This window comes from Bidens hawaiensis, unplaced genomic scaffold (assembly GCF_021521415.1).
Source record: "Bidens hawaiensis isolate Kalapana, Puna unplaced genomic scaffold, B.hawaiensis_p1.1 tig00015870_1, whole genome shotgun sequence".
Classification (NCBI taxonomy): Eukaryota; Viridiplantae; Streptophyta; class Magnoliopsida; order Asterales; family Asteraceae; genus Bidens; species Bidens hawaiensis.
Window position 1 is genome coordinate 345,852 of NW_027492420.1, and position 18,788 is coordinate 364,639.

Sequence of the window (18,788 nt, forward strand, 5' to 3'; positions counted from 1 at the left end):
GCGGCTGATCTGTTACCGTCGCTGCCTCTGCAAACATTTAAAGGAGCAAAGGTTTAATAACAATTCAGCCAGATGAAGATAAATAAAGTATACCTGTTGCAGGCGCGGCACTGCTTTTCTCGTCAGCCGCGCGAAAGGAGGAGGCGACGCCACCATACCTCAAGTGGACAGGAGGTCTGCCCACTCTCACAGGCAGAGAACTTAAAGAAACCTTTGTGGTTTCCTTAGGTCTCTTCGTTTGAGCATGGGGATGAGCGACAGGGGTGTCCTCTTTCTTCTGTTTCTTACTGGCCCCTGCGCCAGATTTCCCCTTAGCTTTGCGCTTTAGTAGAGGCGCCTCCTCTTCCTCCTCCTCCTCCTCTTCCGCGAGCTCTAGCTCGTAGTTTTCAAGCGCATCTACAAAAACAAGCGACAGAACTGTTAATAAGCTTGGGTCTTCTAAAGGAATGAGCAAGAGTGCGAAGGCTTACCAGGCGCGTCACCGTCAAAGTCAAAATCCAGATCCACTGGGATGAACATGTCATCGAAGCGATCCGGGAAACCAACCTCCCCAACGCCAAGTTCGACGGAGCCGCCCTCCACATGTTCATCATAAGCGGCAAGGATGTAATCCTTGGTGACTGCGCAAAGACAAGTTAAATGATATCAGCAAAAGAAGGATGTTAGCGCAAAAAAAAAAAAAAAAAAAAAAAAAAAAAAAAAAAACTTACACAACCCGTCGACTTGGATAACGGGCTCAAGCGCGCTGTCGGCCCAGAGCCTGCTCATGCCGACCCCAACCAGCGCCTCCTCGCAAATTTTCTTCGCGGGGGATGGTTCGGCGGTCAGTTTCTTAACCCATGCGCCAGTTGGGTTCTTGAGGACACCCTCATCCGCAGGCGCAGAAGTGATAGAGCGCATGGTCATACGGATGGGGATCACACCGGCCTTAATGTAAAAAAACCTCTCAGACCAGTCATGAAGGCTCTTGAATGAAACAGTGCAGCACTTCACCTTCTGACTGCGAGGAATAAAAGAGATCCAATTGTCTTGGATCTTGGCCTTATAAAAATATTGAAAGCGCCGAGGAGTGGGTTCCTCGCGCTGGGATTTGCACATGAACTCAAAGTGAGTCACGCGCACGAGTCCAAACGGATGGACTTGGGATATGTGAATCCCATAGAACTTCAACAGTGCACCCACAAACCTTGTCATCGGGAGACGAAGGTTGCAGTGGGTGAAAAAGTGGCTATATAGGGATATATAGCCGGCAGGCGGGTCCGCCGCCGTTTGCCCGGACCTAGGCAACATGCAGCCAAACAGGGTGGGAAAGCCCTGAGAGGCGATGAGGTTGTCGAGATCGGCCTGCTTCAATTTGCAGGGGATTTCATTCCACCTTTTGGTGGCCTTCGTCCTCCCTACTTCCTCCGATGTGGTTTCAACAACCTTCTTCCCCTTTCCTTTTTGCTTCAATGTCGACATCACCACAGATTTCACACGGCGTCTTCGAGAGGCAACGGAGGTGATTGAAGGGCTAGACGAGTATGAACTATCAGACATACAACTGTAATAGCCGATAATCGAGGATTCCAATCGATGTAAACACTCAAATCAGAATTTGAAAACAGAAATTTGAATTTTAGAAACAATGAAGATGAAGATTTCCTAAGGGCCTGCTTTTATAGGACCAGGAGAGAGAAAAGTGGCAGCGGTTCGGATTCCACGCGCCCCCACTCGCAGGGGCAACCCAACGAAGGCGCGACACGTGTCCCTAACAGCTGTGTGAGGGGACAAAACGATGTAACCGACCTGCCACGGAACAGACACGCGCCCTCACTCGCAGGTACAAACCAATGCGAGTGCGACACGTGTTCAAGACAGCTGTGAGGGGACGTGAAAGGCAACTGTAGCACCTCGAGCACACGAAACGTCTGACACGTTTACGGCGCACGTCATCACCAACCAACCACGTGTTTGGACCTTTCGTTTTCAACCAAATGGATAGAACTTCGCGCGACGACGGAAACAACCAAGAAAACGACAAAACCCCCTACAAAAGGACACTTCAGTGAGTCTAATGTCTATCTTACCGCGCTCGCGCGAGATAAGACACACATTAGACTGGGGGGGCTTGAAGAGGTATGTACCCGCCTCAACACCAAGCAAGCCGGGTCAACCCACAAGATAAAGACATTATGAAGGCACAAAGCCAAAACCCAGGCGCATGGCGCATACAAAACATGCTCAGGCATCATATGCTCGCGCATCACATATGCGCGCGGCGCATACCGCATGCTCTTGCACATCACATACGCTCGCGCGTCACATATGCGCGTGGCGCACCAGCGCGCGGCGCATATCACACGCTCGTGCATATCACACCTGCGCATGAAATATCTGCGCGTGAGAATAAAAAGAAGACTTCGCGCATCCTCAAGATGGGCGCATATCACACGTGCACATAATCAACCTCGTCCTTATCCAAATCAGGGTTAGGGCAACCTTGATTGTGCACGTCAGACAATCTTCTAGAAGGCATCTTTTTAAGGAGTAAGAATATGCTGATGTTGACGGCTGCCAAATGAAAGGTCGACAACTCAGCATGACACATGTGCTACCACATGATTACAACCAACGAGAAAGCGCCAGGTGTCCCAGAGGACACATGGCGCAGTGCGGTTGGAGGAGGCCAACGAGGCTGAGCCCAACCAGTGGAAACCCTAGCACTATAAATACAGCATCAACTCCACTTTGATGAGACATTCATTCACACTCAATCATTGACAGTTACAAGCAGTGATATCACATTCAATCATATTGAATTATATTCACTCACAGTCAGTTACAGAGAAAACACACAGTCACACATCATCAAGGGTATTCAGCGATTCAGCAATACTCTTGAGATTCACTTACCTACAAACATTATTATCTTCTCCAAAAGATACTGATTCTCACGCCGGAGGGTTACCCCAAAGAGGACCCCTCTGTCCCTTTCTGAGGGGTAAGTAACGGCGCTGTTCATTTTGTAGGTGGAAGAACTCGGATCCAGAAGAACCATCGGTGAAATAGTTTAATCACACCCGAGGAAAGTAGATCTGCTACCAGTGAGTAGATCCACGTTTCTTCAATAATATTTTTTACGGGTGAAAAGCCCTCCCCTTGAATCACCCAATTCATAGAATCTGGCGTAGGGAATGCATGATAGTGACCTTAGATCTTCATTGGAATTAGTTCATTAATATTGACCGCCTTTCTACGTTAAAGTCGTAAACTAAAATACATTTTGTGTATTTATTAATTATCGATGTCCTAGGCTACTTGTAATAAGATGACATGTGATTAGTCTTTTTTAGCCTAGTGATATCATGCGTTAATTTTTATTTTTGGGTAATTTCAAGATCAAAGAATACCAGAATGGATTTGGATGGTTTTAACATAAAGTTTTAAGCATGTATTGCATGCTTGGTTCTAGCATTTTGCTAGTCCGTTGTTTGTATAATGCCGCATTTTAAAAAAGAATGTGTTAATATTTATTAAATTTGATGTGGGTTTGAATCTTACAAAGTAAAAATTATATTGGTTAAATAATAAAGTTTAGATGTGTGCGTTCACCGTTAAAAAAACTAGACATTTCTCATCATAAATTAGAGGATTCGAGTTCCATATAGATAGTAGTGTATATAATAGATGTAGAATTAGTGGGGGTATGAGTTAACTTTTTTTTTAAATAAAAATTGTATTTGTTAACTAATTAACTAAAATCAATTGTGTATTTACTAGTTAATAATTTATATTAATTACTTTAATAAAATATACTAAAAAAATTATATAGTTGTATAGTTAACAAGATTTATATATGAAAAGTACAAGAAACCTACGTACTTTTAAAGAACAATTTTTTTATTTGTCTATTTATATTTTATAAATCTTTGTCAAAACAAAACTATATACAGTTAACGATATACATATATGTAGCTTCACCGAGCAAATAACTTTTTTTTCTCTTTTTTATAATACTAACATTATAATTAAAGTAAAAAAAAGTTGAGGCTAATGTTGGTTGGTTTGTAACCATAAATAAAATATATAGCTAGTTGGGTTGCTAAGAAATAAAATATAGAGATTAAAATTGTACCTTGCATGAGTCTTGCTTCCTGTTGTTGGTCGAGACCATGCATGTGATACGTGGATTCCGTGGTCATAATACCGCTGAGTTGTTTTACTTTCCCGTGGAATCAATCCCACCGATTTATTTGACTTCAAAACCTTTCTTCCATGATTTTTCGTTTGTGATTTATTAATTAAACTAGGCTAGGATCTCGTGTGCAACACGGATTAGAGTAAATAAATTTCAATGACGACACAATGTAAAACACAAATAATGTGTTAAATTGTTTATATAAATATGCAGTTTACAGTATAATACATTACATATTAAACGATATGGTGTGTATACATACATACATACATTCATACATGTATATATATAGCGTTTTATTCCTAAATCTCTAAATGTTTACATGTATATAACATTTATAGTTTTATATGTAACTTAATCGTATTTGTCTCTACATGTATGTCATGTCATCCGTTTTATCTTTGTGTTCTTAACCCAGGGCCGGCTGGAGGGTAGCGTCGGTCGGACCGTCAACCGGGGCACGAAATTTTTGGGGGCCAAAATTTTTTATATCTATATTTTTATATATACATTAAAAATATAAAACTTATAAAATATGATTTGATCTTTACCATCTTATAATTATTGGGCCCAAAATTTTTTTCATACATAGTCCATTTAATCAAGTTTAAATTATTGGGTCCAAACTAAAACTAAAAAAACTAAATAAACTCCCAATGCAAAATAAAAGAAATAGTTGTCAATTGAAATTCCTGTTTTACTTCCTTCATTCTTTGCGAATGCTAAACAAAACCTGAACAATGACTAACCCAGCAGACCACCACTATTGGTTCATTGTTGGCCACCAGGCTCCTCTGCGGTTGACCAAGCCAGCCACCAAGGACCATGCTATTTTTTTATCCAATGTTAGGAGAGTTTCACTAATAATTGGTTAATCGTTAGTTATAATAGTATTTGATTTTAATAATATATTTTTCTATATTTATTGTTATAACATTAAGCGTCATTTAAAAAAGTTAGCTTATATATTTCGTTACTTGTTAAGGCTATGGGCCTTTTTATTTCGGTTCGACCGAGGTATCTAAATCCTCGGAGACGGCCCTGTTCTTAACAACGGATATAGGATATAAAACTGTACAACGTTTATAGTCCGGATAACATGAAATATTTTTAAAACTAAGCAACCATACACAATATATCATGAAAGGGCTAATGACAAGTTTGATGACAAATGCATTTTATAAGGTCATTGGGGTATACTCTAACCCCAACATAAATTAAGATTATTGACACTTTAAAAATGGATTAAATCACTCATCACTTGTGTTAAATTTGTTAAAAAGGGGTCATGGATTATATGCTTTTAACGTGTTAAAAGGCAAAGAAGAATATATTAAATTAACAGTTAATATGAGTGAGATGAAGTTAAAAGGATTAAACAATTTACTTTGGGTGAGATGGAGTGAAAAAGAGAAAAATAAGTGATGTGGTGTTTACTTGGAGTTAAGATGGGTTAGAGTATACCCAATGGCTTAATAGTTGATTTACTTATTAATTTCTTCCTTAACATGGGATAGGATTAATATAGTTTTTTTTTGTTTTTTATTTTTTAACTTTTAAATGTGTCAATTAACATAAGATGGTCTAATTAGATGCTGACACCCCCACATTTTTATTTATTATGTTAAGGATTACTTATAAAGAATACAAAATTGTTGAAATGATAAAAACCGAGTACTTATTCTTTAAGCTAAAGTTCTTTTTATTTTGTTATTTAAATAATAATAACAATGACAATAATAAGTAAACATAGTATTTCATTTTCTTATAAATGGAAGAATTATTAATGCACCCTCACATGTCCATTGAAATACTCTCATTCTTGAAGTCTTAAAATTTAAAAATTACAATTTACAACAACACACATTTATTATTGATATTTATTACTAATTACTAATTAATTAACTTATAATAATAGGAGAATCATATTTAAAGAAAGGTTCAATTACCATTTAATAATTTTAATTATTCTTAGTTTAAATAAAGAATAAAGGTTTTGCCAAGTGGCACAATCATGGTTAAATTAGATGCCAAGTGGCACAAATAGGTTTTTATTTATTATAATAGTAGATTGGGGAGAGGCCTTAAAACGAACCAGATAATTATCCACAGTCATTTTTGTGTTTGTTTGTTTAGCTTTAATCGAATAAACAGAAAAACTAAACGAACGGTTTCTTGTTTGTGTTCGTTTGTTAAGAAAATAAAAGTGTTTGTTAATGTCCGCTCGTCAATAATTAAGGCAAACGGTAACAAACATAAACGAACGCAAAAAAAGGCACACGCTATAGTAATCGGTTAAAAATATGTTTACGACAACATATATTTTCGGCCTATAAAAGAGACCTCAACAACAACTAGAATACACTATGAGTTGCCATGTCGATTTGATTAAAACATCAATCTACATGACTAAAAGTGTCTTGATAAAAAAATTATTTGCTAGACTATTTAAAAAGCTCATAGCTTGTTTAGAAAAAACTTCCTTTAAAAATGACGTCAGTTTAAAACCGAGCTGGATTACTATAACCCAGAAGGCCCCGAGCTTAGGGTGGCTTGCTCGTTAGGTAGGCTCGGTTTGGCTAACTTGTTAATAGTTAAGAGGTAGTCTTAAATCTGAATTGTTAAGAAGTAAGCATTAAGAGGTAGTCTCTTAACCATTTAGATATAAAATTACCTCTTAACAATTAAAAGCTATGAACAAGGTACTCTTAATAACTATTAAGCAGCTTCCAAATAGCCCCTTAACGTGTGTATGGCCCCATCTTTATAGTTATTCAATCATTTTTGGCTCTCCCTCTTCTCTCTTTTATTATTTTGTATTTGTTAAATTTATTTATATTCAATTGAACTTGATCCGGGCTTACTATACATTATCTTAAACTTAGTTTATATACAATTTTATAAACTATTAAATCATATTTTGAAGTCTTGAACTATTAAACTTATTTCACTAAATTTCTTTGTAAAATCCAGCTAAACTTAGGCTCAAAATTTTAACTCCATTTACATCCGAGACATGATGAGCGAACATGATTTAAAATCAAGCCGATCCCAACTCGCTCTAACTTAGCTCGACTTGGATCTCCCTAAAAATTATGGAAGCAACAAGCCATACGAACTCGCCTCGCTTGATGCGGTGCCAACCGATAACGCCCCAACCATAGACAACCCCAAATCATTGCTCTATTGCTATTTTTTATTAAAAAAAGTATTTTTATCTGTTAATTATAAATAATATTTTAACTTATTACATAAAAGAAAAGTAATAAAATCAACACATTTTAAAAGATAAATTTAAACTTATAATATGTGTTGCAAGAATATACAAAACTTATAGGTACAAAAATTTAACAATTTTGTTTTGAAACTTGAAAATATATTTTAGCTGTAATATGTATTTTATGACCATTTCATAAGATTCAGAATAATAGAAGAAAAGGTTAAACTTACAAAAAATTAAAAAATAAACCATTACTTTTAAGAACTTAATATTTTTCTATTTATTAACACCACTATTTGTTTACTACTAAATTTGTGATCATTATTGTACTTTATAAAAAGTTTTTCTTTTTGCCCAAGTTTAAGTCTAATTTTGTTAATCAAAATCAAAATGATTTCAGTAAATAAATATGTTGATTTAATATTACTAAGTTTCCCATTTTACAATATTCCAAAACTAGTTTCTTCCCCCAAAACCGCCCATGGATTTCCCCTCATACACGTAAACACTCCACTATAAATACCTTTCAACTCATTTTCAATTTCCCACACCAATTTCAACTTTCAAGTCAAAATTATTATTATTATTATTATTATGGATACCAAAATCAGCACTACTTCTGACGTCACCGTTACCCCCAACGGCAACGTCGGCTCTCCACCCAAACTCTCCACCACCTCCTGCCTCCACTCCGCCGCCGTCCCCTTCAACTCCGGCGACGCCACTCTCGGCCGCCACCTCGCCCGCCGCCTCGTCCAGATCGGCGTCTCCGACGTCTTCTCCGTTCCCGGCGACTTCAACCTCACGTTACTCGATCACCTCATCGCTGAGCCTGGACTCAACCTCGTTGGCTGCTGCAACGAGCTCAATGCCGGATACGCTGCCGACGGTTACGCTAGGTCTCGCGGCGTTGGTGCGTGTGTTGTCACGTTCACTGTTGGTGGACTCAGTGTGCTTAATGCTATTGCTGGTGCGTATAGTGAGAATCTGCCGTTGATTTGTATCGTTGGTGGACCTAACTCCAATGATTACGGTACTAATAGGATTCTTCATCATACTATTGGATTGCCGGATTTTAGCCAGGAGCTTCGTTGCTTTCAGACCGTCACTTGCTATCAGGTATATATGGTTTGGATCAAATACAAATGACTTTATCAATTATAGTATTATTCAATAACTTCTAAACTAGATATTATTACACTATTTTACTTTTACAACATAATTACTCTGCTTCAAAACTATAATTACTCTAGTTATTTAGGTATTTAGTAAATTAATTTTATTTGTACGGCTGTACGTGAACTTATAAATGTTTGATTAAATATTTCATAATCATTTAAGCAGTTTTAAGTAATTTTTTATATTATACTCCATAATCTACAGCTTACTACTTACTAGATATTTGATACTAGACATTTTTCTAGGGCTGATCAATTCGTGCATAACCAGTACTTATAAAGTAACCGTAATAATATATATATATATATATATATATATGTGCATTGATATCTAGCTTCAGATGATGTTAAGTTTTTATAAACGTACGTATGCAGGCTGTGGTGAATAACTTGGAAGATGCACATGAACTGATTGATACCGCGATCTCGACTGCTCTGAAAGAGAGCAAGCCTGTTTACATCAGCATAGGATGTAATCTTGCTGCAATTCCACATCCTACTTTCAGCAGAGAACCAGTTCCATTTTCATTAGCCCCCAAGTATGTAATATATATATATATATATATATATATATATATATTATGTTGTGAGTATGATTTATTATTCATTTATACATGCTTTGAGCTTATGAGGTTTGTTTGTTTGGTTATATAGGCTGAGTAATAAGATGGGGTTGGAAGCAGCTGTTGAGGCTGCAGCAGAGTTTTTGAACAAGGCAGTCAAGCCTGTGATGGTTGGTGGACCGAAACTGCGTGTTTCACGCGCTAGCGAGGCGTTTCTTGAATTGGCGGACGCTTCCGGTTATGCTCTTGCGGTTACACCAGCAGGGAAAGGGCTAGTTCCCGAGCACCATCCGCATTTCATTGGGACATACTGGGGTGCTGTAAGCACGGCGTTTTGTGCCGAAATTGTTGAGTCAGCGGACGCTTATATCTTTGCTGGTCCTATATTCAATGATTACAGCTCTGTTGGTTACTCTCTTCTTCTGAAAAAGGAGAAAGCGCTTATTGTTCACCCTGATCGGGTCATAGTCGGAAACGGGCCGACATTTGGTTGTATTCTGATGAAGGATTTCTTGCAAGCTTTAGCCAAGAGGCTTAAGAAAAACACCACTGCTTATGAAAACTACCACAGGATCTTTGTCCCTGAAGGACATCCTTTGAAATGTGCTCCTCGTGAGCCGCTAAGGGTTAATGTTCTGTTTGAACACATCCAAAAGATGTTGTCTAGTGATACTGCTGTGATTGCTGAAACAGGTGACTCATGGTTCAATTGCCAGAAACTTAAACTGCCAGAAGGATGTGGGTAAGTTTCAAATATGGTGTTACTTATTAAGTTATTATTTTACACATTTTGATTGTTGAAAACGGTTATTGTAGGTATGAATTCCAGATGCAATACGGGTCGATTGGATGGTCTGTCGGTGCTACTCTTGGGTATGCACAGGCTGCTACTGATAAGAGGGTGATAGCTTGCATTGGTGATGGAAGCTTTCAAGTATTTAAAACTACTTAACCTTAATCTCATTGATCTAAATCAAGATTTTTTAAAACTGATTCGTTTTTATCGATTGATAATATTATAGGTTACTGCCCAAGATGTGTCCACAATGCTGCGATGTGGACAGAATTCAATCATCTTCCTGATCAACAATGGCGGTTACACCATTGAAGTTGAAATCCATGATGGGCCTTACAATGTGATCAAGAACTGGAACTATACAGGATTGGTTGATGCAATCCATAATGGTGAGGGCAAGTGTTGGACTACAAAGGTAATATATATATTTTAACTTGTTTATATATTATATATAAATATTGCTGGTGCATGATTATTAACCATGAAGCTGTTGAATTTATAAGGTGGTTTGTGAAGAAGATCTAATTGAAGCAATAGAGGCGGCAACCGGAGCTAAAAAGGATTGCTTTTGTTTCATTGAGGTGATAGCTCACAAGGATGATACAAGCAAAGAGTTGCTCGAGTGGGGTTCAAGAGTTTCGGCTGCTAACAGCCGTCCTCCGAACCCTCAGTAAAAGTTTTTTGAGTTTTGCATATGATATTCTACTATTCTAGTTTTCAAATCATCAAGCATTTGTATCGGTGACATTATTACACGTATATGTAATAAGTATCTTCTATTCATATCATAATAAAAGCTAGTGTTGCGGTTTTTTCTAATTAATGTGTTTATTTATATATTCGCTAATTTTATTAAATAAATAAAAGTTATTCTACTTTAGTAAAATATGCCATATGTTTATAGTAATACTAATACCCAATACAAAATTGACATAAAGGTTTGAAAATTTATAAAGTAAAAAGTATATGATTAAAAAAGTGAAAGATACTAATTTGATGTGTGCAAACGACATAGATCTTAGGCTGAAAGTGACATAAAGCTCAGATCTTAGGAACGATTGGTTGTCAAAAGATTATGAATCTTGGGTTAAGCCAAAGTATATAATTATTTCTATGTTTAATCTATTAATATACTGTTATGAATTGATGATTATATTCTTTTAGACAAAAATAATGACAGATCAGTTTACAATACTGAATAAAGTAATTTACATTGTTCTAAAAAAAGATTCTGTTAAGAAAAATTTTATTCTTAATAAAATCAGAATATTTAATTAATTAAGAAACATAGATAAAGGGAAGCTTATAATTTATTAAAAAGATTATGGACCAAAATTTACCTTAAAAGAGTTTGACAAATGAAACTCTACTCCTATATTATTACACTATTTCTTAAAAAAAATGATAGAATTTATATCCTCACCTTTTAAGAAACATAAGTCTTTTTCTAACTCCTTGTAACGTTAAATTAAAGACATTTTTATACCCTTTTTATACGTAAAAGAAAGTTTGATTATGGGGATATAGGATGCTCACCACCACATACAAGCTATATCATTGGGTGGTATATAATGCACACAACCTCATACAAGGCTACAAGCTATATATATTTGGAATGCATGAATGGTGCACATAATCTCATCATGGATGGTATGTATACAAGCTATATGTAAAATCAACTTATACAAGCTCCTCTTATATGATGAACACGAACTCATACCCGAATTTATCATAACCCGGCCCTCATTCTCCAACCTTTTATTTTTGTTTGTTCGATAAATGTAAAATGTGGCCTTTCAAGTTTCAAGTTGGGTTAGAATTTGATTTGGGCTTTCAAATTGGGCTACAAAATAAGTTGGCTTTGACTTCTAAGTTCCAACTTGTTAGTTAGATTTAACTGGGATAAACTATTTATATTAAATTTATATTTGTAAATATGTAAATTATTTTATTAGGGGTCCGTCTCGAAATTTCTTAGGGTCGCTCACTCATTCGTGAATATGTAGCGGTGTCTGTGTCAAAATTTCATGGTGCCGGTCTGGATTTTAACATATATAATTGTTAAGAAAAATTCATATGACGGCCGACCCATACAAAGCACTAGGTCTGCCTATGGTTATTAGTAAAATTTCGTGTAAATTCAAAATAAATCATGACTAAAAAAAATAAGGTGTGAAATAATTCCAATGCCTTCATAAAAAATGTGTCGATGCTGGAATAGAAGCAATCAAATGGCTTAAAAACTCACTGGTTAAATCAAAAGCTTTAAAGAACCGAATGTCGACATTCAAATAAAACCTCAAATGTGTTCTTTACAATACTCAAAACCTTAAAAACCTTGTATGTGTGTGTATGTTTGTGATGTGAGAAAGAGATATGATCAACTCAAAATTTTTTTTAAGAATCAAGCTTTAAAATCAGCAGAAAATCTTCCATCTAAATCCATTCAACTATTCAAGTGCCTAAAAAAACTTAAGCTTTCATCTTGGTAAGATTATATATGCTCATTCATATTGTATGTTTCTATGAATCTTCTAATGTGTGAGAATATCATCTCTCATATGATGATTTATTAAACCAAGTTAAGCATGCACACGAGTGACAATAAAAGCATCATATTGTTCCGCTTAATTTGTCAAAAGTTACAAACTTTACAAGTAAATACATATAAATAAATGGCCAGAAACAAGTGTTCAAGCGAAGAAGCCGAATGTGTCAAGGATGGTGGTGTGAAGTGGATCACTCAAGTGTGTAACCCAGTTGTTGAGTGGCCCCTTTCCTGTGGCCGCTGCTTGGACTGCGAACCCAAGGAAAGCCACCATGGCGAGACGGGCATGCTTGATCTCCGCCAATTGAAGCGTGGCTTTCTTCTCAGGGTCGCTAGCCAAGTTTAATGGATCAAATGGACCACCTGGGTACAACCTTTTTTCGGGTTCAAGTTCCGCATTCCTTTGAAATTCGATGTACCCGATGATCAAAACCTCGATCCAGATCAAAGTGGTGATTGAGAATGGAAGTGGTTGGCCAAGGTATGATGATCCGTCAATTAGTTCCACCTATGAACAAAAATATCAAAAAGCACATCAATTTATTTATAAATTAATTATATATATGTATAGGAGGTTCGTTTAAGAAGCAATAATTAATATTTGAGAACTTATAACTAAGAGAACCGCATAACGCGCTATTACATGGCGCATATTCGGTTCTTAAGAAAAACTAACAATTTTTGTTTTGCGTATACAATGTACATATTAATTTATAACGAGTTATATATTACTCATACTATCAGTGGTGGTGAAACTTAGAACTTTTAAATAGGTTGGACCAAAATATTAGAAAACAATATTAAATTCTTACATAAAAAAATGTATAAAAAAATATTTTTCATCATATAAAGATTTTAAATGTTAAAAAAATTAATCATTTTCTTTTACTTGGTTTGATTTGGGCTATCAAAAATATTATTAGAAATATATGGACTATATTTAGAAGTTATAAGCCCAAAAAGAGGAGGGGCACGAACAACTCCTCACCCTTTTAAAAGTTCCGTCCATTCATACTCATTGGCAGAGTCCCCTCGCCCCCCTACGTTTTTTCGATCGGTGGTGTAAATGTATCCTTTTTCGGCCGAAAATTTTTTTACATAATGTAAATTTACTCGTTTCCGACCGAAATTTTGAGCCCGGACCCCTCTGTTTTTCGCTCCATAGGGTAAATTTATCCTTTTTTTGGCTGAAAGTTTGTATACGTAGTGTAAATTTACCCGTTTCCGACCGAAATTTTGAGCCTGCCCCCTCTAGTTTATGAATTTTTTTTATACATATTGAGTCGACGTGTATGTCCAAGCTTCACCACTATGCATACTATACATGATATGATATACAAAAAAATAATTTAATAGCTTTTTATGTATATAAATATACGTATTTGTATGCAAAAAAGTATAAAACTGTGAAAATACGGACGGATAATTCATAAAAAAAAATTAATTAATTATTTACATTTATTTTTCGTCTAACTTTGTTGTGTGTAATATAGACACATAATTGTATCAACGCAAATGAATGGAATACGTGTGTGTAATGCATGTTAAGGCTCATGCAACATGTAACATATGTATACCTTTCCGGCATCTTGCCATGTAACACCGGTGACAGACTCGACAGTAAGAGCACCAAGCGTAGCCAACATCGCCCAGCGTCCATGAATAAGCTCACACTCCCTAAACCTCTGCAACCCAAACACCTCACTGTACGGCTGGAACGGAGTCGACTTCACGTCCGCACTCTCGAACCGAGTCCCAATCACGTCCCCAGCCACATTCTTCGCCAGGTTCTGGTCCAACGAGTCCAGATCAAACTGCAAGTACTCCGCGGGTTTGCCCAACCCGAAGGGGTCAAACCCGTAGTCTCCAACGAGACTCCCGTCCAGGTAGTCCGGGGCTGTGGCCCCGGGGTACCATAAGGGACGGTTTGTTGTTGTTGTAAGGGTTTTGGAAACCTTTTTAGGGGCGGGTTTGGGTTTTCCGAAGGCGAAACGAGCTGAGACTCGTCCGGAGTTGGAATGTAGGTCCGGGAGACGGGTGCCGATGAAGGAGGAGGAGGTGGTGGTTGATGCCATTGTGTGTGTGTGTGATAGTCTAATTATGCTGGTGAGAGTGTGTGGTGTTGTATAGGGTGTGAAATTAAGGATGAGATAATTAAGTGAGGAGATTGGAGGCGTTGGATGAAGAGAGTGAATCCATCTGACGGTTGAGAGAGTGTGTGGCCTTATCTAGGGCTTATCTGGTTGTGAATGCATGCATGTCTCATATATCCAGACTAGTGGTAGGTTTCGGTGAGGACGTGGATTATTTTTGTTTTTGTCTACGTACTAACACAATAATAATATATATAATTAAGTGAAATTTCAAATAAAAATTAGTATCGACCACTAATTGAATAAATTTGGTGTGTTTATGTACACGAAACAAACGTTTAGCAAACAGTTTGACGTGAGCTTCATTCGTTTATACATTCAACAAACACATTTGCAAAACGACTTCAAAAGTTTGGTTTCAAAACCCATGCTAAGACTTTAACTTCAAACGATTATCAACTTGCGTATTACCTAAATATATGTGTTATATAATGATAGCAATAACTAACTAGATTACACATTATTAAAAGCACCATCTAACAAGACCGGACCCTTTATACTCTTGCAAATTGGCATGTCGAATGCCAATGGGTGTACCATACGCTAATTAATTACCGGTCATGTTTGTCATTACGTACATCCAAATATGCAACTCATCATAAATATTTATACAAACTGATATGCAACATATATATTTCACACTCTCTTTTAATGTTGTTAGATTAGTTCAAGCATTTCACACAAGCACAAGCTACATATATAATCATTAGAGTTCAACGTTCGGGTCACATCACCCGTTGTGGCCTATGAATCACATTCCCACATACCCGTGATGAAAACATGGTTTCGCTTTTAGATCACAACCCCATTTTGAATCCTTAGTCTAAACGAGACTTTACCCTAGCTTTTGCAACATATGAACAAATCCATAATAATGATTACACAATATATTACAAAATAAATCAAATTCATTTCAACCAAATAATATAAGCACATACACTTACACGTCTCGGTTGTAAATCTACTCATCTTTACCCGACCTTCACCTGCTCGAGTCCTTTCTCGATCATAATGGTTGACCTCCTGAAGTCAACACTAAACATGTCAATAAGAAAGTCTTTGACTGACAACACTATTTCATAATAATTTGATCAATTTAGCTCATCACCCCCAACCCATCAATGATGATACATCGTAAATATGTTATTAAGACTTGCATAACAACATTTTTAACATTGATAATGATATTAGATTTTAATCTCTCCGTCTCCCCCCCCTTCCTGGAAAAAAAAACACCACCACCACACACACACACATTTTTTTTTTGATTATATGGCTCGTTTGTGTTTATACATTAAATAATGAAAATAATAATAATAACAGGTGGTCCTTACATAATTTTTGTTTTTAAAATATGCATGTGTACGCCCATTTGCTACATAAATTATATTCATTGATTGGAGTTCAAAATAGTTGTATATTTTCTTTGATCAAGGAAAATATATGACAACTAATATCACATTTAATTTGTACTTTAGCTTAGCAATTATCAACATACATACGTAAATCAGAATAATACGCATTTGTTTTTGACATACTCATTATTAAGTTAAGATTTATTTATTGTTAAGTTTGAAATTGTGTGATCCCATATAGACTCATCACCCATGTATGTTGTTCGCATATATACTCTCATGTAATCTTAGAGCCTTACGAATCGCCTTGTGTATTAGTCTGCACAGGGCCAGCTATAGGGTATGGCCGGGTAGTTGACGGCCACAGGCCCGACACCCCGCTAGGCCCGAATTTTATTAAAAAAAAATTATTTGAACTTTTATGAAAAAATAATATGTATAATCAATGTTTCAACACAATTACATAACCACTAGCTTGGTTTAGCGGCAAAGGGGTATGATATCTAACTAAAAGGTTGTGAGTTATAGTTTTATTTGAGACATTTTTAATCTTATTTTTATACAAAATTTTTACACAACTCAAATAATCAAGTAAGCTTATTTAGAATTAAATTGTTTAAATCCAACAAAAAATGTTCGTTTTACTTAAGGTCCAAAATTTTTTTTCGCCTTTGACTCAAAACAGATTTCCAGAGTTTGCATCACATAAATTTATAACCAAAATATGGACATTCAAGTAATATATATCCATGCATGGATGCTGCTAAACTATCTTGTTATAGTTTAAAATTCAGCGTATGTATTATAAACCATCGATATAAGCATAATAACATTATAGCATACTTAACTAATGATGAGCAAATGATACTGGATACCAGTTTGATACCGACTTTTAAGGTTTCAAAGTCGTATAGTACCGATGGGTACCGGTACCGTATGAGCATTGATACCAACTTTTGAGGGTTAATAATTTAGTCCCAAACTACAACCTTGTTGAAAGAGGAGGGTGTAAAGGAGACAACCCCCGATTCCCATGCCACTAGGCACTAACTCTTGTTCTACTTTAGTCTGAAACCGGCTACAGCCGGTAACCCGATTCTCGAATCACAATTTCAATTGATCATAGAAAAAAATCTCGATCAAGTCAACTGGCTGGTCCGGTCACTCTTTGTAAAAGTCAGTCTCCTTGATTCTTACTAACTACTTGTGTTCAGCGATCACAGATCAATTGTTTCTTTCTTTCCTCTAGCTTCAAGGTATGTATGCTTTCAGATTCAGATCTATTTCTTTTTATAAATTATTTTGTTATAGTTTGATCCTCATATTAAATAGTTAGAGCTTAATTAATTACACTAAGAATTGGTTTGCTGATTAGGTAAAGGAGCAGCAAAGCAAAAAAGGACACCTTGAAGCCTGTTGATGACAAGCTAAGATCTCTTCTTATTACTTACTCTAGATCAACCGATAGATAAAACTTTGTTCTTTTGGATAACCGACATCTTTTTTTTTGATCTTTCAGGAAGGTAGGGAAGACCTGCTAAGGCTAAGGCCGGGAAAGATCCCAACAAGCCCCAAGTGCTTTCTTTGTCTTCCTAATTCGGAAAGGGCTTATTTAGTAAAATGTGAAGAATAAGTTTATAATATTGGGTGGGTGCTTATGGTTACAGTGAGGAAGACATTCAAGAAAGAGAATCCGAATGTGAAAGCTGTTTCAGCTGTAAGTACTTCATATCAGGGTTATACTGGTTTTTATTTAATGAATATGTTTTTTGTTCACATAGGTTGGGAAAGCTATGGAAATCTTTGAGTGCAGCCGTAAGTATAAATACAAATATAAATAATTATTAGCTTTGAACCTATAACCACAAGGTTCAAGCACCGTATGAAGCCAAAGCTGCGAAAAGGAAGACCGAAACTAATGACTGCATACAGGTGGCCATTTCACTCGTTAGCATAACCTGAACTGACCACCAATCAATAAATAAATGGGTCACTTCTAAAGTTCTAATCTAATTTATGTACAATAATAGGAGAGCCTAGTTGAGGAGGATGAAGAATCTGAAAAATCCAAGTCCGAGGTAGATGAGGAAAGCGGACAGGTCAGTTTCAAGAAGCTTATTTAATAATTAAGAGTTAATAATTCTTTTAACTTGCGTCATGTTATGATGACAGGACGGGGGTGATGATGATGAAGAAGATAATGATGAGGATGATGATTGAGATCCTATGGTTTCAGTAACAAAATGTGTTTGATTCAGGCAAACACTTGAATGTTGATGTTCATAATGCTTGGAGCTTTGTTATTCAGTTGCAGTAGCGTAGGTTTACACAATGTCCTTCCTTACTTTTTTATGTATCCTATGATTTCATTTAGTTTGAATCAAACTTTCAGTTTATCTTGTTGCATGGATTTTGTTTCAAACTTTCAGTTTAATCGTTTTGAGTTTATAAAAGAAAAGATTTAGTCGGTATGAAAAACACATGGTGTTAGTTTATTATATTAATGAGGTTGTGTTTGGTATGTAGAAATCATGGAATGAATCATTAATCTACATCCCTTCGTTTTTCTCCATTTGAATTTCATTCTCATCTTTCTTTGCGTATCAAACATCTTTCTTATTCATTTAAAACCTTTTTCCATTTCTTTCCATTTGTTCTGTTTACGGTTAAAACAAAATTACATTAATTTATTAAAAATATCTTAAAAGGCAAATTTGCAAACAAAAAAACCATGGGATGTACCGAATGCAGACCGAACTGAACCGGACAAGACCTTGCTTATGTTTGTTTATTAA

General features: G+C 36.2%; 2 protein-coding genes across 2 annotated transcripts; one reads left to right on the forward strand and one right to left on the reverse strand.

The window, feature by feature from the left end:
- The first annotated feature begins 7,830 nt into the window (after nt 1-7,830).
- LOC143549940 (pyruvate decarboxylase 2) lies at nt 7,831-10,740 on the forward strand. The gene is made up of 6 exons (XM_077040704.1): nt 7,831-8,519; nt 8,954-9,117; nt 9,233-9,883; nt 9,958-10,075; nt 10,164-10,352; nt 10,441-10,740. The coding sequence occupies exons 1-6, from the start codon at nt 7,995-7,997 to the stop codon at nt 10,609-10,611; spliced, it is 1,818 nt and encodes a 605-aa protein (XP_076896819.1). The 5' UTR covers nt 7,831-7,994; the 3' UTR covers nt 10,612-10,740.
- A 1,841-nt stretch (nt 10,741-12,581) lies between these two features.
- LOC143549941 (chlorophyll a-b binding protein CP29.1, chloroplastic-like) lies at nt 12,582-14,590 on the reverse strand. Its single transcript, XM_077040705.1, has 2 exons — nt 14,063-14,590; nt 12,582-12,993 (listed from the first exon to the last, which is right to left on the reverse strand). The coding sequence occupies exons 1-2, from the start codon at nt 14,558-14,560 to the stop codon at nt 12,631-12,633; spliced, it is 861 nt and encodes a 286-aa protein (XP_076896820.1). The 5' UTR covers nt 14,561-14,590; the 3' UTR covers nt 12,582-12,630.
- Between the last annotated feature and the right edge of the window lie 4,198 nt (nt 14,591-18,788).

Excerpts from the sequence above, each read along its gene's own strand:
- LOC143549940 (XM_077040704.1), top strand. The coding sequence starts at position 7,995 with ATGGATACCAAAATCAGCACTACTTCTGACGTCACCGTTACCCCCAAC. Across the intron at positions 10,076-10,163 it reads TTGGTGATGGAAGCTTTCAA|GTTACTGCCCAAGATGTGTC; the intron begins GTATTTAAAACT and ends ATAATATTATAG. Across the intron at positions 10,353-10,440 it reads GCAAGTGTTGGACTACAAAG|GTGGTTTGTGAAGAAGATCT; the intron begins GTAATATATATA and ends TGAATTTATAAG.
- LOC143549941 (XM_077040705.1), bottom strand. The coding sequence starts at position 14,560 with ATGGCATCAACCACCACCTCCTCCTCCTTCATCGGCACCCGTCTCCCG. Across the intron at positions 12,994-14,062 it reads CATGGCAAGATGCCGGAAAG|GTGGAACTAATTGACGGATC; the intron begins GTATACATATGT and ends TTTTGTTCATAG.